Source organism: Cardiocondyla obscurior, unplaced genomic scaffold (assembly GCF_019399895.1).
Source record: "Cardiocondyla obscurior isolate alpha-2009 unplaced genomic scaffold, Cobs3.1 scaffold41_0_353218, whole genome shotgun sequence".
NCBI classification, from domain to species: Eukaryota; Metazoa; Arthropoda; class Insecta; order Hymenoptera; family Formicidae; genus Cardiocondyla; species Cardiocondyla obscurior.
The window spans coordinates 135243-159378 of record NW_027228792.1 but is presented as its reverse complement, the minus strand read 5'-3'; the positions used below and the strand labels follow the sequence as shown (position 1 = coordinate 159378).

General features: G+C 37.5%; 2 protein-coding genes across 4 annotated transcripts in view; one reads left to right on the top strand and one right to left on the bottom strand.

Moving 5' to 3' along the window:
• Edem2 (ER degradation enhancer, mannosidase alpha-like 2) overlaps positions 1-23654 on the top strand; it is a 71648-nt gene extending 47994 nt beyond the window's left edge. For all 3 annotated transcript variants that reach the window (XM_070673772.1, XM_070673773.1, XM_070673770.1), the window contains exons 10-18: positions 14388-14545; positions 14616-14720; positions 14821-15165; positions 15238-15399; positions 15464-15562; positions 15644-15958; positions 16029-16242; positions 17048-17160; positions 17258-23654. In XM_070673772.1, coding sequence (XP_070529873.1) covers positions 14388-14545; positions 14616-14720; positions 14821-15165; positions 15238-15399; positions 15464-15562; positions 15644-15958; positions 16029-16242; positions 17048-17160; positions 17258-18937 — 3191 coding nt within the window. In that variant the 3' untranslated portion in view covers positions 18938-23654. The remainder of the gene's footprint in view (positions 1-14387; positions 14546-14615; positions 14721-14820; positions 15166-15237; positions 15400-15463; positions 15563-15643; positions 15959-16028; positions 16243-17047; positions 17161-17257) is intronic.
• Positions 4197-7934, bottom strand: LOC139112700 (uncharacterized). Its single transcript, XM_070673774.1, has one exon. It carries the CDS (start codon positions 6838-6840, stop codon positions 4198-4200), a length of 2643 nt encoding a protein of 880 aa, XP_070529875.1. The 5' UTR covers positions 6841-7934; the 3' UTR covers position 4197.
• Positions 23655-24136: the final 482 nt, after the last annotated feature.

Here is a 24136-nt window from a genome sequence, read left to right as displayed (position 1 = left end):
TTTTTTGTTTCTAATTGGTCCATTCATCTGTACCTGATTGATAGACAGACATACGGGATGCGACGGATTCTTGATCGCACGAAGGAGAATTAAGAGTTGATGTGGATGATGTCCCTATATACACTTCTTTCTTGTCGTCTTTATGTTTACGAGGACCAGGCCTCAAAACTCTTGTATATGGCGGCGATGGTGTTCTTCTGATGGCGCGAGTGGCCGGACGTGACGAAGAATCATCTCGTCTATTTCCAGCTCGACGCGTCTGTGCCTGCCTTCTCCTGTTGCAACTATGATTTTCTCTTCCTCCTCCTTCTTTTCCCGATTGATCAGAAGAAGGAAGGGGAATTTGTCTTCTTCTCATTCTTTAATTTTCTTCTTTGTGCTTTATCACTTTTTCACAAAACGCAAAGAAATATGGGTATATTTAATCTTTTTTTTTTTTTTTTTTTTAACGACGGGAAATGCCTTTACGCATCCCCCCTCGTATCAACTGGGGGGGTATGTGGAGCTCAGGTCTTACGGCTTGCTATTCGAGGCCTGCCCACTACCCACTAAAACCCGTCGGGGCTCTAACCCAGTGCGTTTGAATATGAAGAGAGACAAGGAAAAAACAAGAAGCATAACTTCTTGTCTCTCTTCCGCACATATATAATATATAAACATCTTGGCTTATTTGCCAATGGGTCAGCCTCTGGTGCTCAGACTCCTTTGAGCTGGAGGAGCATGTCTCACGTTGACATCTTCTAGATTAATTGTCAGTGATCTGCGGGGGAGGGGGAAATTGATGACCCTCCCCGTATTCGTCATCTATGGGCCCTTGCTCCTTGTGTGGACAAGGACACCGAAGAGTGGTCTACACAGGCTGGCGATTGAGAGGATGGGGTAGCGAGTCCCGTATTTCTCCCATTTTGTGTCTGGCCTGTGAGCCCTCTTGTTGCGAGTCTTGATTGTGATCGTAAGACTCGAGTGCTCGCTGGTACTATAGGTACCAAAGTGTGACTTCTTATACTTGGAGCTTGAGCCGAAGTAGCTTGTATAGCTCCGTTATTATTATTAATATACCGAGGATTACCTCTGTTACGCCTTCTATTTATTGTACTAACGGCAGTTAGAGGTTGCCGTTCTCTTTCTCTTTCGCTGTCTTCTTTGCAACGCATAACCACGTTGCAAAATGTCACGAAAGCCAACCATACATCTTCGTTGTCCACTGCTAACTTAAAGATATTTGGTAAAGATAAATCTGGACCAAAAATATCAATAAGTGCCTGTCTTTCCAATGCCCAAGCAGAACATACTTCAAGAGTATGTTGGGCATGATCAATTGCGTTATCTTTACAATGATGACAAATTGCCTGTGTCTCCTTGCCTATTCTATGGAGATAGGCGGCAAAACAACCATGACCTGTAATCATTTGTGACGTCCAAAAAGACATAACTCCTCCCCAACCTCAACGATCTACCCAATCTTCGATAACCGGAAGGATCGCAGATAATGTGCGTTGGCCGTAATTTGATGGAGCGGCAAGCCTTAATTTCCACTGCTCAATGGTAGTTTTCCTATGTTTTTTCCTAATGCGAGATTTTTGGTTCGCGGAAGGTATGATTCCTCTGGCCTTTACGGATTGCAGGCTTTGATAAGTGTTGAGGAATTCTACTGCTGTGATGTCTATCGGCGGAAGACATGCCATTAGAGCCGCCGCGGGTCTAGCTACTGTTCTATATAGCCTAGCCATCCTAGTTGCTACTAAGTGAAACGCGGCCTCAAGTTCTCTTTGACCATTCTTATTAATGGCTAAGTCGTTAGCCCATACGGGCGCAGCGTACAAGGCAATAGAACGGATTGTATTTGCGTATAAACGCCTTGCAGCGCCACCAGGACCTCCTAGGTTGGGTAATATTCCTCTCAGGGAGTGGGATTTCTCCCTAACCTTCTGTGCAATACCTTTAAAATGAGGTCCAAAGGACCATTTATGGTCTAACAATAGACCAAGATATTTAAGTTGTTGATCTATTGTTACCCTAGACGTGCCTATTGAGACCATAGTAGACGGAGGGGGTTGGGGGCCTCCAGTCTTCCCTGAGAACATAATTACCTCCGTTTTTTCTGAAGCCACATGTAGTCCTAACCTGTAGATAGAACTAAGTACCGAGTCCGCAGCTATTTCACCTCTCGTTCGCGCCTCTTTCCAGTCATTTCCCCCAGACAGTATTAATGTGTCGTCTGCGTAGCAAACAATGCTACTGTGAGGGGGAAGCGCAGAAGCAAGCACAATGTCGTATCCCAGGTTCCATAAGCATGGTCCAAGGACTGAACCTTGGGGCACGCCACACTGTAATTTTCTTTCTCGCCTGTCACCACTGTGATCGGTATACATGATCCACCTATTAGAGAGATAACTACACAAAATATTTACAAGATATTTAGGGACGCGATGTCTACCAAATGCCGCTCTAATACTCTGCCATGGTAAGGAATTAAATGCGTTAGACACATCTATAGATGTTGCCAACACAACTCCCCCCTGTGAGGTATATTTTTCGGAGAATTCTCTAACCTTCATGATTGCGTTAACGGTTGACATTCCCGCTCTAAAACCATATTGTGCATGGCTTATATTAGAGTTCTCGCTCCCCAGGTGCTGGACGAGGCGGTTTACAAGGACTCTTTCGAAGAGTTTCCCCGCCTCATCCAGCAAACATATGGGGCGGTATGCCGAGGGGGAATCCTCAGCCTTGCCCTTTTTTCTTAGGAGGACTAGTTTGGCTTTTTTCCATGAGAGCGGAAAGAAGCCATGCTGAAGACAGCTGTTAAATAGCTGCAATAACTGTCCATGTAAATTTTTTATAGCGAGTTTTCATATATTTTTTGTGATACCGTCCGGGCCTGGGGCTGTATTACCTTTAAGGCCTCTTTTAATTGCACCAAAGAACTCCTCCTCACTGATATTCCAGTCCGCGTTCCAGTCCAACAGTGATTGAAGTTCTTCTGGACTGTGTCGATCCTTTTCGCGATTATCTAGTGGAAAGAGAGTATCAATTACCTCCACTAAAAAACGGGGATCTAATATTTCAGAGATCGGTGGGGCCATAGGCTTTAGTTTTTTACAAACTATTTTATAAGCTCTGCCCCATGGGTCTTCATCAAGATCTTGTATTAGCTCACACCAAGACTTTTCCTTAGCTTTCTGGATCGCAGTCCGGAGAACTTTTTTAGCTTCCTTATATTTAGCTAATGCTTCGAGCCTTTTAACCTGGTTGTCACGGCTACGAGTGACTTTCCTATTCGCTTTGATGGTTTCTCTACGTAACGATGCAATATGGTCCGACCACCAGTACATAGACTTTCTAAATTTATGTTTAATTCGCGGCATTGATGCATCACAGGTTTGTGTGATGACATCAATGATCCACTGAAGCTGATTTTCCGGATTGTTATTATCAGTGGAGTTCGTACTTTCTTTTGTAAATAGTGAAGCTGCAATGGAGGCTCGAAATGTATCTTCATTCAGCTTACGGACTGCCCATCTACGCTCTTCTGTTCTAGGGCGACGAGAGATTACACCGGGGGGGTCTATACGAACTATAATGTGTCTATGGTCAGAAAGATGTTCTAGGTCTTCAGACACCTTCCATCTCGACACCATTTGTGCCGCCGCAGGGGAGGCCCATGTTAAGTCAATGATTGACTCACCCTGCGGACGGACACATGTAGAGACATTTCCCCTGTTTAACAGGGTCAGATCGAGGCTCGCGGCCCATCTTTCTACCATATTGCCTCTGGTGTTTGTACTTACTGAGCCCCAGCTTTGGCTCCAGGCGTTGAAATCACCTGCAATTAACACAGGTGATCCATGTAAACATCTAACATAATCACTCATACCATCCAACCAATCCTGAAACTGAACTAAAGTGCCGGAAGGTGGGAGATATACACCAACGACTGTAATGCGTCCCCATCTAGCTGCAACAAAGTGTTGCCCCTGTTTTAAAGGAGCACATGAAGGAAGCGCCAGGCTTCCATTTCCACGTAATGGCCACCGAGTCGAGGACATCTCCAGTCCAACATGGATGATCTAGTGGAACGAAATTCGGCTCAGATACCACCGCAAGTGTAAAACCGTGCTCCGCCATTGTTTGCAGGAGCAGGTCCTGTGCGCCTCGAGAGCGCCCAATGTTAGCTTGTATTAGGCGTAAAGCCATTTACATATACCCTACCAACCCCTCCTCCGGGGGATCAATTTCCATGTGCTTTTCGTCTGCCTGTTGACTAACAATTGGCCTTTTGATTCGCTGAGGTAAAGGAGGAGGGTTGACGTTAACTCCTTCCGCAGCATCTCTCTTTCCTCTTCGTGTTTGCGTTGTACACTGTTGGCTGCCAAGTACATGATTCGACCTTCTATTCAGATCAGAACAAATTGGACACTTTGGCGGAGCTCTGCATTCTTTAGCGAAGTGCCCTAGTTCTCCGCATCTATAGCATCTGCCGGATCTATCTTCAGTCTCAGGGCATCTCCCGGCCACGTGCCCCTTTTGTAAACACTTAAAACAGCGAAGGGGACGTGCCTCTAGAAGATTTATCTTTACGCGTGTCCAGCCCACGTCAAGTGTGCCTTTTTCCGTGGCTTTTTTGGCCGCTACAAGTGGGATTCTCATCCAGAGACTCCCAAGGCCTCCGGGGAAGCTTTTTATTTCACCAGCCTGAATATCAGAACCCAAACACTCTCCTTGACTGGCCACTGCGCGCACAACTTCTGACACGGTTATCGAAGACTCTAAACCGCGCACTCTAATTTCCGCTCTTTTGATCGGGCGGTTTACGCGAACTCCTTCCCTATCACATATGAGTTCATTTAGGCGATTTGCAAAGGCGTCTGCCTGGGGGGAACTGTTTTCTCCCGGGACTTCGAATAATAAAGCCCCGGTAGCCGTAAAACGGGTTTTAACTTTATCTTTAATTCCCACGTCTGACAACTTAATTTTTTCTTTAGCCTCAGTTAAAATTTTCGGCATGTTTTCCTTAGGGCACGATAAGACAACCGCTGAGGATTTAGGAACTCGTCTTCTATTTCTTTCCCTTTTCTTATTGGAAGAAGAAGCGGGATTAGGCTGAGCAGCCTTTTTATTTTCCTTCCTATCTTTTTTATTTCCCGAAGCTTTTTTAGTAGAAGATTCGGGGGGCAAGGCTAGAGCGGCAGTTTTATTTGCCTGTTTTGTTTGTCTAGCCGCCTTTCTACCAAGGACTTGAGTCCATTGCACTTCAACGGGTTGAGTATTTAGTCCGCCTCTTATCTTGGCATCTGACCTATTTACAGATTGAACTATTTGGGGTTCCTTCTTATTTGAATGTTGAGGTTCATTTACTACCGGGGAAACAATAACAGAAGAAGTAATAGTCTTCGAACTTTTTGATTTCCTGGATCGGCTAGCTTCTCGTTTACTAGAAGCACTAGCATCTCTCTTACTTGAAGTACTAGCCTCGCGTCTTCTTGTTTTACTAGCTTCTCTATTTTCTTTTCTGGACATCGAATGGCTCATCTTACCATCTTTTGAGGTAGGTGCAAGAGGAGCACTCATTTGAGTCCCATTAGAGAAAGAAGTAAGAGGCATTATCTGCTCTTTAAAGGATGCAAACATTTCTTGCATCTGTGTTTTGATGACTCTCGCGAAGACTGAGAGTTTTGCATCAATAATGCTTTCTACGTCTCTGTCAGATTGTTTAGTACAAGAGAAGCGGGGGGGATCCTTGCTCCTCTGTCTAGTCACACGGTCCTCATCATCCGACAGCGTTTTTCGTTGGCCCTGGATTGCAGGCCTTATTGCCTTTGGCCACTCATTTCTGGGTGGGAGGATTACGGAGGGACCTTCAATAGCCTCAATCTCCATAGCTTCAAAGACCGGGCTGTCTTTCTCGCATGTAGAGAGACGAGGGTTTGGCGGATAAGGCATCTTAGCCGCATCCTTTGCTTGTCGCAACTCTTCCTCCAATCTTTGGATTTCAGACCTAAGTTGAGCGGTTTCCTGGTCGTTTGCGTCATTTCCTGGAAGCACTTTTTTAGACATAGCGTCTATTCCAACCTCAATCTTTAAGGCGGATTCCCTCAGAGAGCGGATAAAGCCGCCTTTTAAATTTTTCGACTTTGTCGCCACTTCATCAATTTTCTTAGTAGATTGTAAGATATCTGTAATTAGAGCTCGAATAGGCATATCAGCAGACTCTTCTTCCAACCTTTCTGCCATTACCGAACGTTTCTTACCCTTGAATTCAGCCGGGTCATAACCTCCCTCAGCTATCTTCTTCATAACCTCAATTTCTTTTCTGAGGGATTCAAGCTCTCTACTTTTTTCTTGAATCGCTAAAAAAGCTACACCCTTTCCTGTTGTAATAGGGCGACCTCGTTTAGCTTGAGGTTTTTCATCTAGCAAATATTTAGAGGCAACGTCGTCTTCTGAAGTAGACAAGTCATCCTCCCACATCGTTTTCTTTGAGGCTTTTAATTGCCTATCATAATTTTTGCGAGTACGTTTCGCTGCCCCCGAAGCCGTCGTTCTAATTGAGGCGTCTGAGGAAACTATCTCTTTTGGATCATTGATATCGTCCATGTTTACATCTGACGACCAACGCGAAAATCTAAGTTCGTCGTCTTCCGTCGCTGTTGGTGTAGTAATCGCAGTACCTTCTCCTTTTGCTGCTACGTTTTGGGGTGGCGGAGAACCTGCGACTGGTCTGATATAAACCAACGGAACAGATTTATCCGCTGGCTGTTTTGTTTTACTTTTTGGCCCGGCTTTAGGCTTAGTTTTCGGGTCTTGCTGACTCTTTTTTGCCGATTTAACCACCTTCATACACACGACACGAGGAAGTTTAAAAAAATTCCCCGTCCGTATCACTTGTGAGCGGGTACGAGCATTCAGCCTTAGAAGACTTTCCTCTAACACAAACCGCGCTCTTTGGCGAACTGCTTTTATCGTCCACCTTTCCTCCTTCGACTACTGCGCTGGCAGCAGAACTTTGTTTTTCTGGCGATATGTCGCCCTTCTCCTCCTGGGTAATTTTAGTTTTAATTTTCTTTGAAGCCATATATGTGTGTAAAATTTGACTCAGTTCGGCCATCATGGCAGGGCAGAGCGCAGGTGCCCCTTGTCCCTGAGTAAATTGCCCTAATAATGAATGTGGAAGCCGCTATTCAGCTTGTCGGGCTAACCCTGCCCTATCCAACATTCCTCCGGTAATAAACCCCCCTCCAGTCCGATGACAAACGCGTTACGAATCCGAGCGCTGCTCATTTGATCACCAACACTGTGTTGTTAAGGCACACACACAAACCCCCCTCAACAAGGGCTATGAGAGGACGGTAGTCTTCCGCCCCTCCGCACACCCGCCTGGATGTGCCGGCTTCAACGCCTGGATTGGCTCCGAACGGCCCAACGGGAGCGGTACTTCCCACGTTAAACTTGAGATTTTTTGCGGTCTTTGCCAGGACTTATTGGCACTGCCTGGACTTATGCACCCGCGTAGTACGCCTCAGAGGTCAGGTACTGACTTCACCGTGGGCCACGGTCGGGGGGCTACTACTCCCCCCTTGACTAGTCTCCAGGAAATATCCACCGGCAATCCGGCCGGGGACACACTCACACAAAACACATTCACACAAGGAATGCGTGAAGAGCCGCAAATACACAAGCACTCCACCAAGAAAAAATAGACACGCCGTGAGCCCCGCCTCGGAATATGTCCGAGCGGCCCCACGGCGGTCCGAAACCACCCCAGGGTGTCCGGCCCCGCCTCGAAATACGTCCGAGCGGCCCGGAGCACCCTCTACCAACACTGGGCCCCGCCTCGGAATGAGTCCGAGCGGCCCCACGCACGCCCACGCAGCTCCGAAAAGCATAACAATGGGAGAAGGAAGGAAGGAAGGAAAGGAAAGATAAAGGGAAAAACAAAAAATATAAAAAACAAAACAAACACAATAAAACATAACAAAAAACCCCCTTAAAACCCCCCCCGAAACCCTCCCCCATAACCCCCCAGTCCCCACACCTTGCCGGAGGGAGGTCTTAGACCATCCCCTAACGACCCCGGCGGGCCGGGCGTTTGAATTCCGGGTCGCCATCCCTTACCACCTCGGGGGGAATAATACCCACCCTCTCGGCAAAGTGGTCGCCGGGCTCAGGGAACACCTTCGGAAACGCCAAGTTCCATACCGCGGATCCCAGCCCTGAGAAGGACTGTTCACCGCGGCCCCTGAAGGTCTTGTACCTCCCACGGCTCGAGTACATGCTGTACTCGAAGTGCAATGCCAGGGAGGTACTGTGCGCTCTTAGTAGGATCGAACCTCCCCGCCGGGCCCTCCCCGGGACTAAGTTCCAGGTACTGCCCCAGCGGATCGTTGATTCGACCCCTTAAGCCCTCTCACCACGACAAGGTGGCGCACAACGAGAGGGGGAGCAATCTAACCTAACCTAACCTAACCTAACCTAACCTTTTTGTTTTTTTTTTTTTTTAACGTCAGGAAATCCACTCTTTACGGATACCTCCTTTCATTTTAGTAAGAGGAGGTTATGTGGGGGTCGGGACTTACGGCTGAAATTGCCTGCCCACTACCCACTAAAACCTGACGATATGCCATCTTTGGCGCTACAAAAAAAAAGCCGGGAACGCGTGAGCATCTACCTGACGGCTTAACCTTTAGGCGCATTGCCACAAGAACATGGCCCTCTAAATATTATTAACACCTTTTGTATAAGATGGCTAGGGAAGAAGATTAAATTGTCTCCTTCTCCTACCTCCTCTATGTTTGCGGCATAAAGGGGCCTGCGGATCAGACTCCCTTTCTCTTTCTGCGATCTCCTTGAGATTGATAATTTCTTCGCAGAAGTTTATCATTGCCGTCCAATTTGCCTTATCGCTAACCATTTTATTTACAACTATCGGTAGCTCAAGGTTATTACCAATAACGCGCGTCAGATCGTGACGCTGTAAGGCCCATGCAGAACAGAACTCTAGCGTATGTTGCGCTGTATCTTGGTCACCTGTAGAGCAATGACTACATTGCTCGTTTATTTCCCTTTTTGCTCTGCTACACAGATAACTCTTAAAACACCCGTGGCCTGAGAGTACTTGTGTAAGCCGATACGTCATGGGACCATTATTGGTTATAAGCCAGTCTTGTAAAATGGGCCGAATGGCCTCTACTACTCGAAGACCAGTCCGAGCTGATTCAAGGCTTTCACTCCATTTCTCAATAATAAGTTGTTCGTCTCTACGTTTTTTACGCCTCATCATTAATAGCGTAGGAACGATACCACGGGTGTGAAGAAGATTTTGTCGCCAACGATAGTTGTCAGCGTAGATCTCTGCGATAATCTCCCACGGAGGTGATTTGGCCAGCAAACAAGCCGCATCGTAGGCTATTGTAGAATATCCTCTTGCTGCTCTAATAGCTATGACTCTCTGAATCCTGTGCAGAATGGCTTTATTGGATCTACTAGCAGTAAGGGCTTCGCTCCATATAGGAGCTCCATACATGCATATAGAGCGTATTACATTACTATATAGGCGGCGAGCCCCATTGGTAGGACCACCTATATTAGGCAGCAATCTACTTAAAGAAGCAGCCGTTGCCATAGCCTTAGGAGCTACATAAGCAAAATGTGCTCCAAATTGCCATTGACTATCCAGCATTAATCCAAGATATTTTATACTGGACTTAATCTCAAGTCGTGTTCTATTAATAGTCAAGGACGCATCGGCGGGAGGCTTGTTACGAGAATCATAAAATGCGATAGCCTCCGATTTACTGAGAGCTACTTGTAAGCCCAACCTTTCAATACGCCGAACAAGCAGAGACGTTCCTACTATAGCGAGTGCTTGAACTTCTGCCCAGTTATTACCACGAGCCATTAGGAGGGTGTCGTCGGCATAGCAAACCAACTCCACGCCTCGGAGCAAACCACCCTCGAGAATTATATTGTATCCTAAGTTCCACAGGAGCGGCCCAAGAACCGACCCCTGTGGAACTCCGCACTTAACATTATGACACAGCGTTTGATACTTTCCTTGGTACGATATAGATTTCTGAGATAAGGCGGAACATTATGACGTATAAGCGCCTCTCTGATTCTGGCCCAAGGTAAAGTGTTAAAAGCATTCGAGATGTCGATAGATACAGCTATCAACACCTCACCTCTCGCAGTTGTTTCTTCCGCATAGGTTTTAACCCGCTCAATAGCATTGATTGTTGAGCGGCTTTTTCTAAATCCAAACTGGCAATTGGCCAAATCAGGTCCAATTTCGCTCAAATGTTCCGTAAGACGAGACGCTATCACACGCTCTAACAGTTTGCCCACTTCACTAAGAAGGCAAATGGGACGGTACGCAGATGGTTGATTCTCCGGGCGTCCATCTTTTTTAAGCAAAACTAGCCTGGCTATTTTCCACGCTTGTGGAAATTCTCCACGTTCAATGCATGCGGTGAAAAGGCGTCTGAGTCGAGAACCTAACCTAACCTAACCTAACCTAATCTAATCTAATCTAACTTAACCTAACCAAACTATACCTAACTTAACCTAAACCTAACATAATTATATATGCGTAAATTTTTAAACGCTTGGGAAGTTAACTCACATGAAACCGTACAAAAGTACACGTAGGTTCGCCCTGAGGTAGTGGGAAGGGGGGAATGGAACGTACTTACTTTTTAAATATTAAAAACTCTTGTAGAACTGTACAAACATGGATAATCTCAAGTGCCAAACAGTTAGTTTGGCCTCTTTGCAGGGGTCATCTCTTCACGACTGTCAAAATTATCTTAATTCAACCCATTGAGATTGATATGTGTAGATCTTGATTCGTTTGAACAATCATTTCGTTTGTTAACTCATGTAAAACTTAAGATACAAAGAAATCAAACTGCCCCATATAAACAAAGAATAATAAAAAGTAAATTAAGAAACAAAAATTTTATTAAAAAAAACTAAAAATTAAAATCAAACTGCACTGTAAAACTGAAAAAATAATTTATTATCGTCAACTTTTAGACCTTCTAGCTATCATTGCTGGACTAGAAAATACGTATTAACAAGAGGCAATAACGAGTTTTAAAACTAAATACAGTTTATTTACATTGAATTTTGCGTCAAATGTTCACACTGAATAATCAGAAATATCGCAAATTTACCGGGAATCATCTATTGTACAAAAAAATAAGCAAGCACTGAGACTTGTCGAAGCGCGCGAGCTCTGACGACCACTTTTTCACCGCATAAAATTTACTAGCGATTTAATTATCAAACTATCGTTAGAGCCTAAATAGCGAAACGCGAAATAACTCAGATCGCGTTGACTACAATGTAACAAGAAGCAAACAACTGCGCTAGATTTATTAAAAACCCAAAAAAGAATTTACAAAATAAAATAATTTTTCAACACAAAAGTTACTGAAATTGAGAAACGGGGATCAACCCGCGACTCAAACCAAAAACATGAAATGTACAAAAAAAAAGTTTAACACGGCTACTTATCTAGCACAAAGTGCTGTTCGATACGGTACCGGACTCAGCCGCCGCTGCCCGTTGGGTCACAAAACGACACTGTATACAGGGTGTCTGGTTGAGTAGTGAGCATTTTTTAGTTATAGATAGAACTCAAAAATACAAATAGGAAAATCCCGTACTATTTTGCAAAATTCTCAATCGTTATTGAGAAAAAAATTAAAATGCATAAAATGTATAGGCGTAAGAGCGACAAGGAAGCTGTGCGTAAGTGAGCGCGACAGACGACGGCGCCATTCCTAGCCATTCGCCTGTTTCACGCAAAAGAAATAACTAAAGAATGCCGAAAGCTCGGAACGCAACTCAGTACGGTACAGGCCTCACGACGTTCTGTACAAAAAAAAAACGTAAATACAATTTTTGATACGAGAATTTACCACCGCGAAACCGAAACTATTCCTATCACGCACACGAATTGTGCCACGGCACACACGAATTCTTCACAAGATTTCCCCCCGTACCCCGAGGTTCCCCGTACACAAAGTCTTAATGTACTCGCCGCACGCTGCTTCCACGCGGTAAACGGCTGCGACGCGATGTCCCTCGACGTCCAACAACTTTCCCCCGATAACTCCAAGTATCAGGAAAAGCCGGTATGATCTCGGGGTGCGGCGATGACCGTCGTCGCCGTCAGCAACTCTCCACGTTGCGGTCTCCGTGCCGGTATGATCCCACGGCGCAATCACGTGCTGGATGCGTGCAGCTCGCACGCTCACCTGCTTCAGAGTTATCTCGCCCGGTCCAAGTCCAGCCCCTGGCTGGAACCTGTGTTCGAAAATGAATTATTACCGTGATCGAGAAAATTCCGGCCCTCCGTCACAAAACGGGCACTCACGGTACGGTACTCCTTTGGTCACGCTCCTTCGACGTGATCGATCCCGCCGGGCGGAAAATCGATAGATCGGCGGAAATCCGTGGATCCGCGTGAGCGAAAAATCAATGGGTCTTCCCGCGTGGGTGAAAATTTGATGGCACTCCTCAATGCCGGTGTTGGCCTCGCTCACGTCTTTGTCGTTACGCACTTATTTTTCCACGAGCGGAAAATTAATGCTCACGGTCTCTGGCCTCCATGAGACTGTCCCGAATCCCGCAAACAGGTCCGTTACCAGGCCAACTGCGCCGACGCGATGACTAGTTACTCGCCGGTACCGCCAAATTTTCCGCAAGTCGGTACATAATTAGGTCGGTAATCCGACACCAAAAACCGCAAGGTAAAACAGGCTTCGTTACACAATAGTAGTGAGTCCGCAAAAGTGGGCCTTTTTATATAGGTTACAACTTTCAGAATCTTCTCGACTCTTTTTAAGCAGGAAGTGCGTTACACAGAAAGGTTCAGGACGCGTTTGACAGTTGAATGTTATTAAACATATAACAACCGATTAGACGATGGCAAAGTAATAAACGCCTGATAACGCGACACAACAATACAGACAACCGTGGGCGACCGAACAGCTGTTTGGCTACGCGGCGAAAGCATGCAAATTGCGTACCGAAGAAACATGGTGCCAACAGTGATGTACCGTTGATCCCGGAATTTGGAGCTGCATCGACGCACTCCAAACAAAATATTAAGTAAAATATTTGAAATATGTAAATAGTGCTATTACTGTTTTTATATTTAATTTTTTCAGTTAATATTTGTTTTCCGATAAAAATACATAGAATATAAAATATGAATTTTGACAAGATTTACAACTTTAGTTTGAAACATTTTTCAAAATTCTCAGTATTTTGAAAGATAAACACAAAAATTTATTTTATGATTTTTTCATGGTTTTCACTATAAAAATCAATTTCTCCCAACTTTAACTATGAGATTTTTAATCAGCGCGTTAAAATACATAAGTACACAGAGTTGCAAAAAAGATCGGAAAGGCGACGTTTTCGTTAGTTTACCTAAAAACTTTTTTTAATATTTAGAATACGGGTGTTAGATGGGCACGCATTTGAAGGACATAACGCAACAAGCACTTTTTAAAGTTTTTATTCAATATTAATGCATAAAGTTGGTTTACACAACGAACTCATGATACATGAATCAATCGCGGCACGCAGATTCAAGTTGCAACGTGCGACAAAGTGAATTTGTTTTAAAGGCAAAAAAAAGAACATGCGTACGGGGCAAGTTCTTGCTAAGTACTGACAGAAAGAAATATTGTTGCTACAGAGCACAACAGCATCTTTTTTGATAGCAACAAAGGGACTGTTCTTCAGCGTAGAAAAATATTTGAAACATAGTTTATTAATCTTCGAGATTGTCCGCTCTCAAAAGAGATGAGCCAAGAAAGGCAAGCTTGACTCAAATTACAGAAGTCAATAAAAGTGACGGAATATAATTTCATCTGCGTTCAATCTACTGCAGAGACAATGCTTCTCGAATTGCCTAAACGATGTCTTTCTGGTGGTTGCAAACATTAAATAGAAATAATTTTGTATGAACTTCTTAGAGTTGACTTCTTTTATTTGATATCACTATTTTTTAAAAAGGAATTTTTTTTAATAACAGTAATTCTGTATGTATAAAAATTTTTTATACAATTTTTTATGAGTTTAATATGTATCTATTTGTTCGCTGTACGTACTCTTGATATGTTTTCTTTTACTTTCTTCTTAAAGAAAAGTAATTTTGTATACTATATTTTAATTTTAATTAACGTATTTAAATTTCTCCTAAACTACATGCATAAAATTTTAATTTTAACGAGATTGTTAAAATTAAAATTTTATGCATGTAATTTTGGAGACATTTAAATACGTTAATTAAAATAGGATACTGTGCGTACGTATATACATATGTGTATGCGCCTATTTAATACATCTGTGTATTTTATTACATGCAGGTGATGAAAAATATTTAGGTCGCTTTAATAAGCACTACCAAGCCGTAATGAAGTATGTCAGTCAAGGACCTATGTTGCTAGATGTGCACATGCATAGACCAAATACCAACTCAAAAAATTTTATGGATGCTTTATTAGCTTTTTGGCCAGGTTTACAGGTAGATCATTCATTCTGTTTTTAAACAGAAAAAAAAAATTTATTTATATCATTTCTTTATATCTTTATAGGTTCTTAAAGGAGATATCAAACCTGCTGTAGAAACGCATGAAATGCTGTATCAAGTCATGCAAAGACATAATTTTATACCAGAAGCATTTACGACTGATTTTCAGGTACGTATTATATTAATAATTTTAAAATATATAATTAATAAAAAGTTTGTTGTATTTTATATTTTGTGTATATTTGAAATATGTTAATATCTAAATATAGGTTCATTGGGGGCATCATCCACTTAGACCGGAATTTTTAGAATCGACTTATTTCTTGTATCGAGCCACAAGTGATCATTATTATTTAGAAGTTGGACGTAAGGTACTCAAAAGTTTGCAAACGTATGCAAGAGTGCCATGCGGTTATGCAGCCGTATCAGATGTTAGAACGAACAAACATGATGACACAATGGATAGCTTTGTATTGTCCGAAACATTCAAATATCTATTTTTATTATTTGCTGAATCAGAAGATTTAGTTTTAGACTTGGATGAATTTATTTTTACTACCGAAGGTCATTTATTACCTCTTACCCTTGCTTCAATAAGGACAAATATTTCTTCTGTAAGTGTATCATTGTAAAATGTAATTGATTGAGCAGTATTAGTGACATTATAAACATTTTTGAACAAGCAGGATTTTGAACGTGATGTCGTACACGTAGATGAATTTGACCGAACTTGTCCGAATAGCTTGCATTTATTTCCGGCATCAGTTAGGCAACCTCTAAGAAATATGGTCGAAGATGTTTGTCCAAGAAGATCGATAAAACGAAGATTAAGTGCATCGCAGTTTCAGGTATATATCATATTATATTTATATGTTTTTATTATAAAAAATCTAAAAATTTAATTTTCTATAGGCCAATAATTTGGAACATTTGAAAATGTTGAGTGACATGGGAATAACAACTTTAACGTTAGCAGATGGACGAATTCAACTATTACACACGTTTTCTAATGTAATTTGTTACATTAAACATCGTTATATGTTATTAATATTTTTTATGCATGATTAATTATAACGTGTTTGTTGTCTAAAGGCAAAAACACCGCAAGATTCAGAGGAAGGATTATTATTCATGCAAGAAATGGTTGAACTTACTAAGATGCAAATACAACCGGAAACTAAGCCACAGACAGTAACATTCATGAAGCCTAATACAGAGCCACCAGAAAAAGTTACATTATTAGCCGGACCAGCACAATTTGGACCTGAGTTACAAAATTTCGATAAAATTACTGGAAAAGTAATACTTACATATCCACCTGCAGCTTGTACAGATCTGTTGAATGCGGGCAGTTTAGCTGGCAAAATAGTCATCATAGATCGTGGAAATTGCATGTTTATAGAAAAGGTATATATTATCGTAAAGTATTTTTTTTTATTGATATTTTATACTTTTTTAATTTTATTTGGTATATTAGGCGCGAAGAATTCAGCAAGCTGGTGCTCTTGCTGGAATAGTATTGGATAATGTTGCTGGTTCAAGTGCGGCAACTTCGCCTATGTTTGCAATGTCGGGTGATGGTAAAGAAGTGGATGATGTCACAATACCTGTTGTGTTCTTGTTTTTCACAGAGGCAGCTGAGCTGATGAAAGCTATTAATGCGGCAAAAGGCGAACTTACAGTCACTCTTGGTATTTATAGAGATTTAAATATGTTGTGTTACAGAACCAAATATATAAATTATTGTAATTTTTTATATATTACTTTTTACCGTTAATTTTTTTTGATAATTTTAATATAAATTTTTTTTTTTAAACTATTAAAATGCAAGTAAATTATTGAAAGAAATACTTTAAATTAAATTTTAATGGGTTAAAATCATAAAGCTATTCGTTATGCTTAATTTTAAATAATATTTATTTTATTAGTTTTAGTTTTAATTTTAATTAGAAATGTATGTAATAGTGTACATTTAAAACATTTAAAGTTATGATATTTTGTGGCATCTTGTATTATAACCATAACAATATCAATGTTAATATTAATTACTTCTTGTCCTTATATATATATACAGGGTGTCCCAGACATAACGAAGGATACTGGGAGGATAGATAGAATTGATTGAGACAAGTAGAAAAGTTCCGTACCATTTTGCAAAATTCTCAACCGTTATTGAGAAAAAAATTAAAATGTATAAATTGTATAAGCGTAAAAACGACAAGGAAGCTGCGGGCGAGTGAGCGCGACAGGCGAATGGCGTCATCGCCTATCGCGCTCACTCACTTATAGCTTCCTTGTCCTCTTGCGCTAGACAAATTAATTTTTTTTTTAAATAAGTATTGAGAATTTTTCAAAACGTTAAAGAACTTTTTTATTTATCTCCCTAAGACCTACCTATCTGTATAGGATTTTACACATGGGCTGAGACACCCTGTATATATATATATATATATATATATATATATATATATATATATATATATATATGAATTACAGGATTATATTCTTCAAAAGAAGAAATTCAGCTCAAAGCACCTACTGACTTATCATTATTTGAACGTTTGAAAGGATCATTAAAATCATTTCTTAATCGACATGTGACTTCACAGGTTTGCTGTTTTTTTCTTTATTTAAAGTCTTAGATATAATACATATATTATATATTTTTTTTAATCTTTTTCATATAAAATGTTTGTATATTTATAGGCGACAACTATTACATCCAATTTGGATATGATGATTCCTATTATGGAATCGCATGAACAAGAAGATTCTATTCATTTTCATTATTTTCATGCAGATATTGTTAAAGATTCGCTTGGTGGTGAAGTCAGAATTAGTGTCGCATCAGAAGCTACAGTTATTGTCCTGAAACCTGTCTCTACACCAATAGAGATTTTGTGGCATCAGTTGAAAGAAGTTTTCGTCAATCAAATCTTTCTAAACGCCAAACAAAATAAAGGTATAAGAATTAGAAGTTTTATTTTAGAAAATTATTATAATTGGGTTAATAAAGCACGTGGCGTGCTTACTAAAACGTCACTATCATACAAAGTCCGATGGTTCTTAAGCGAATTACTTGTAGTAGCACCAAATTCATCTACTAAAAAGATAGGACAGCTATTAGAACCGAATAAACAGAAGTTATTGAAACAATATTTACTCACTAATATGGACACTATGGTGTTGAACTTAAAGACAATAGCTACAAAATTGAAAAATATGAAAGGTGTAAGGCCTGAAATGGAACAGTTGCTAAAAATTTCTGAATCTGGTATTGCACAAGTTGAAAATTATTCATTTTTACGTCATTTATTAACTGATTTATTTGACGAGGAAGATGAAATAATTAATCTTCACGTTGCTCTTTTGGATCGTATTCACACTGAAGTTCATACTACATATCAAGAAATATTAATTGATGGAGTGCAAAAACATCTAGAAAAATCAGGAGTAGAAGATAGCTCGTATTACGATATACTAATCACTGATTTGCAAAAAAATTTAAAAAATATAAATAAAGAAGAAAATTTATTTGTAAAATTTAAAGAAAATAATTTGGCAGTCACAGAATTTATTAGTGACAGTAATAGAGGTAAATTTGATTTAGAAAGTAAAAATATTAAAATTTTGAAGAAAAGTAAGGAATCGAATACTGAAAAGCTCGAAGATTTTGAATATTTTATATTAACGGAAATAGAAAAGGCAGTTAAATATTCTGAGCAAAGTATCTTACAAAAATATGAAGATATAAGCGAATCGAAAAATATCGTAACTGAAAGTAACAAAAATAAAAATACCGTAAAATCTAATGAAATTACTTTATACTCTTCTCAGAATCAGACCAAAAATAAAAAAAGTAGTATTCAAAGTAGCACTCAAAATAAAATAGACTTGTTGCATTTAACAAAGGTAGTGGATACGAAACTTAAAGAAATCACCAAAGAAAACAATCAGAAAGAAGAATCTTTTAAGAACTTTGAATCAAATAATAGAAATAAAATTCATGTTTCTGATGTATCTGTAACTACAGGTACTTACAATATAAAGGCAGCTTCTTCCAACAAAAAATACACAATATTAAGGAAAGAAAAGAATATTAATAATAAACAGTATAATCACGAAAATGATTTAAAAGCAAAGTTTAATAAAAAAAATCTGATTAAAAATAAAATTATATCTACTGATTTAGTTGAAGATAGTAAATCTCCTGTAAGAATTGTGAATGTTAAAGTACTTCAAAAAAAGTCACAAATTACGGATAGACTAGGTAGTGCTACAGTACTCAATGAAGCAAAATACGATAAAGAAGAAAAGTCTGCAAATAATGGTAAAATAAAGGGAACTAAACCAAAATCATGTAAACATATCGATGATGAATTATAACAATAGTTTTGACATTTAAATTAAATGATAACGTAATTTAGGCTAAATTATAATTGAATATAATAACGGTTCTTAACAGTTGCCAGGCTACAGCATTATAAATAATATTTTTGCATTGTGATTTAGATACGTGTAGTCAATTTTGATTTATTTGTGTGAGTGCGTGCGTGTCTGCTGCGTGCAAGTGTGTGTACGTGTGTTCACGCGTACTCGAATAAGCATGTATAGATCCATGTTCAGCCTGTCGCATAATGCGAAAATGTAGGCAATAAGAATGGCAACAGAAATCCAACGCGTCGAAATTTATTTCCTTTTATTGATATCCCATTTAAATAATTATAATTTTGTTTTGCAATCATTTTTGTATTAATCTGTAATTGGAATATAAAATAAGCAATAGAACCAGAATTTCGACACGTTAGATTTTTGTTTTTATTTCTACTCCCTATTTTTTGTCCGTATTTTTGCATTATACATAGGCTTTGTTTTCCATTTCATCGATTATCCATTTCGGAAGTTTTGTAAACAACACATTTTTTTTTATAAACATTTGAGATAAAATTTATTTTATCTTGGATAAAAACCAGGGCGGAAAATAACGGTTATTTTTTCATTTACTCTAAAATAGGTAAAAAATTTTTTATTTTATGTTACTTAGTGATAACTGTTATTGATGATTAAAATTTTTTTGGTCGTTTGTAACTATTATTGATAACTAAAAGTTTTTTGGTTACTTATAACCGTTATTAACGACTAAATTTTTTCTTTCACTTGTAACGATTACACAGATCCACATAAAAGTACTATGTACTGACGATCTTACTAGACTAGTCTTATGTTTGAGTTATAAAATTAAACTAAACTGTAAATATAATCACTTACGATTTAGATTAATTTTATTTATATATTTTTATACAATAATTTTATAATAATTAAATTATAATTATTTATAATTAACTTTGATCATAATTATTTTTACTTATTGTAAAATTATTATTATTGTAAAAATATGTAAAATTATTTTTCTTACACTCTTGAAACAATAATGAATTATATGAAAGTCGTACACAAAAAGAATATTTGAAACTGGATCGAAAAAATGTTTAAAGAAAAGTTGAATTTTTAATTTTATGTCTTTACAAAACAGAACATTCAGCTTTTTTTATAATATTAAAAAAAATTTAATTATTGATAACGGTTTTCGGTGAACACAAAAAACTTCAATCATCGTTAACGGTTGTCAGTAACTAAAACCCATTTCAATTATTGAAAATAGTTGCAAGCGATCAAAAAATATGTAAGTCGTCAATAACGATTATCAGTAAGTAAAATATTTTTAAATTAATATTTAATTGTTATTTACAGCTTTTTTCAAATTTGTTTTATAATAATTACATCTCTAATAGAAACATTAATATCTCACACCAAAGTCACATTATAAATAAGAATTTATATTTTTTATAGCTCATTTTTATAGCCGTCGTATGTTTCAACATAAAAATTAAATACTAATTAATTTTTATTTTGTTTTATTTAAAAAATAATTAATAATAATTGCAAGCTTTCCGATAAAACAGTAACATAGCAAGACAGAGAAGGGTTAAATAGAATTTTTTCCATATAATAGATAGATTTTATATTTTATTGTCGAATAACAAAGTTTTCAATTTTTTTAAGATGTCTTTTAAACTCTAAAAAAATTTAATCAAAACTAATAATTTTATGTATATAATTTGGTATAATCATTTATTTTCAGAAAATAGAATGACATTTTTCGAAAAAATGTTTCAGACAAAAGTTTAATATTTTCACGCGAGAATCCGATTTTGTATTAAAAAATATTATGTCTCGTTAAAAAAATTTTTTATTTAATTTAACTTAATTTTTAAATTTTAGACCGAAAAATAGAATTTTAATAAACAATTTTTAAATAAAACATGATTTTCTATTATACAGAGTGATTCAGAACAACTATAGTATCTGTGAAAGAACATGTTGTTCAGGTAATTTTATGAAGATTTTTCCTCTTCAAAAAATTTTTCTGAGGCTTCGTTTTTGAGTTATAAAATTTAATAATTAGCTACACACTGGACGGCTACACATGGTAGGCAGAGACGGCGTAACTCAGCATGAGACGTGAAGAACCCGCGACGATCTCAGCTGACCTCTTACGCACAATACACAAAAAATTTAAAAGTTTATAATTACCCTTGAATTAAGCACTTGTTAATTATTATTAATAATAATTTCTTTCCATTAACATAAGAAGTCTAATAATTCTCACTTGTAACGTCATTCAGTTTTTCTTCATTATTTATTTATTAATTAATTAAGAGGTCAGCTGAGATCGTCGCGAGTTCTCCACGTCTGATGCTGAGTTACGCCGTCTTTGCCTACCATGATTAGCCGTTCAGTGAATAGCTAACTATTAAATTTTATAACTCGAAAACGAAGTCTCGGAAAAATTTTTCGAAAAGGAAAAATTTTCATAAAATTACCTCAACAACATGTCCATTTACGGATACTATTGCTGTTCTGAATCACCCCGTAGATTTGAATTTTAGGCGAGAAAATATGAACTTTTTGTCTAATACATTTTTCTGAAAAATGTCTTCTAGTGTCTTTAAAATAATTTTGAAGATTTTTTCAAGATAGTTCACGATAGTTTTGATGATATTTTGAGGACATAAGATGATATTTTTTGAAAAAATGTTTCAAACAAAAGTTACTTTTCAATGGAAAATAAGAATCTGCATTAAAAGCAAATTGGAATTTCAAGGTCAAATCAATAGTATCATCTTCTTTCCTCCTCGAAATAGTGACGTTACAGTTTAATATATTTTTTTTTATTTTTTAATTAAAAAAAAATTGACTGTATATATTAACATGGCTCATCCTGTATAGCATGTCAAAAACAAAATTGCCATGTTGAAAGTTGAGAGTAGATTATGTTAAACCGAGAAAAATGTAATTTAACACTTTGTAAAATTGGAAATAGTTCTTAAGTAATCAATTAAAATGTGTAAATGAATGAGAAAGTTGTGAAATATGCGGCAGACAACGACGAGTATTATTTAAAAGAGAGATGAGTGATAATAGACTATCGATAAATAGCGAACAGACAACGACAGTAAACATGAGGCCGGTGGCATCAAATAATTTTTGCCGTTATTTGTCATGTCTATCCTACAACTTTTTCTGCATTTATTTGTTCAAAAATTTTAATTAATTACTTAATAGCTCCTACAAATATTATAAAATAATGCATGACATTTCATCTCGGTTTTACATAATTTATTTTTATTTTTCAGTATAACAATTTTATTCCTGATATTCTCTATAACTGCGAGAGACAAATACAATATACAAGTTATACATGTATAAAATTAATTTTTATTCGATATTCTCAGTACTAGAAAAGCTCTTCAAGAATGATTAAGAGACATTGTAGTATCTCTATCATCAAGTATACGCACAGCAAAACCGACTGTGTATCTTAACGCGAGTAGTTGAGTTGGTGACAGTTAAGATTCTCGGATTTATAACAACTAAACCAATCAAACTTTAGGCTCAATAAAATGATTGAGGTTGTTTCATACAATATAAATATTTTACATAATCTGAAAGATAAAATATGACGATGCAAAGTCTGAAATGTAAATTTTTTGTTTAATGTATATCGTTATTATTACTATTATTATTGTCATTATTGTCAAGGAAAGTGGAAGCGGTTTAAACTCTTTGTAATCGCGCAATTAGCATGCACTACATATGCAGTGTTCTTAATATACTGACTGTGTTCTATGATTATCGATCGATGGTTTAAACCTTTTGCGCGATTTACATTGCGTACGAAATATGATATTTCAAACTTTGTATCATTATCGGTGTTTTCCAGCAATGTACACAGACGACATTGTGTAGCACAGTGCACGACTAAGTATTTTTAAACTATGACAGAAATCGACACAGTCGTTCACAGCAAAAATGCTGTGTTTGACTGTGTCCATCATCATGCATACCAACATATCGCATTTACATTTAGCATTATTTGGTTTTCTCTGCTGTTTAAAAAAAAAGAATTAGTAAAATTTTTCTCAATTTTACAACAAACAATAAAATTAACAAAAAATATTTAAAAATCTCTCAGAAAAATACATTACTCCGACTTACTTGTTTAGAACGCACCGTGCCAACGTAAAGAACTAAGAAATGTTCTAATTACAAGTCAACACTGTGTAACACAGGTACACTGTGTTGACATCGTGCTTCAGAACTGGAAAGTACCTAAAATTACGTAGATCAAAAGTAAAAACACTTTTGTTATATAAATCGGCCCCAATCTTTTTATTGGACTTATATAGAGTTTGATCAGCTTAGCTGATATTAAAATTATAATAATATTGTACTGATATGTTGAAAAAAAAATAAAAAAAATTTTGTTTTTTATGTTTAATTATTTTAAACCATTATTTTTATAGAGAATAAGAAAAATTTGTACGGTATTTAAATACTACAAAATACGTGATATCTCCATACAAAATTAATTTTCTCTAAAACCAAATTTAAAAAAAGTTGGCAAGTGTACACGTAGCAAATAAATTGGTATATATTAACCTCCTCTCCCCGAAAAAAAATGTTTTAAACTTTTTATAAAAAATTACCATTATCATAAATGTTTTTTTTACAAAAAAAAGTTTAATTTAAAATAATTAAACACACTTTAAAAACAAGTTTAAAAATTGTTTTTTGATACACCCGTAAAATATTTGCCAAAAAAAAACAACTATTTTGGCAAATAAAATTTCTAAATTTCCAAATTTCCAAATTGCCAAATTGCCAAAAATTTCTACTAACAATTTTTTGGAAATTAAAAAACACAAAGCTGTACGTACAGTTGTTGACAGAAAGGTTGCAATGTTTTTTAAAAATAAATTTAGAAATTTTTCCGTCAAAGACTGTACATTAAATAAAGAATATTCAACGTATCAATTTCGCGTCCTAGATGTGTATTATGACGTGCTATCAAAAGATTTGCATGTGATATTTTTCGCAAACGTCAAATATGATTTTGCCAGCTAACAATAAATAAAAGCAGCAAGAACATTTATTTATTTATTTATTTATATATATATTTTTTTAATAAGTAAATTAGTACCTCAAACATGCAATATATTATTAAAAAAATTTAATATTTTT

Bases quoted from the DNA above. Each gene is read 5' to 3' on its own strand.
- LOC139112700 (XM_070673774.1), bottom strand. From the start codon at position 6,840: ATGAAGGTGGTTAAATCGGCAAAAAAGAGTCAGCAAGACCCGAAAACT.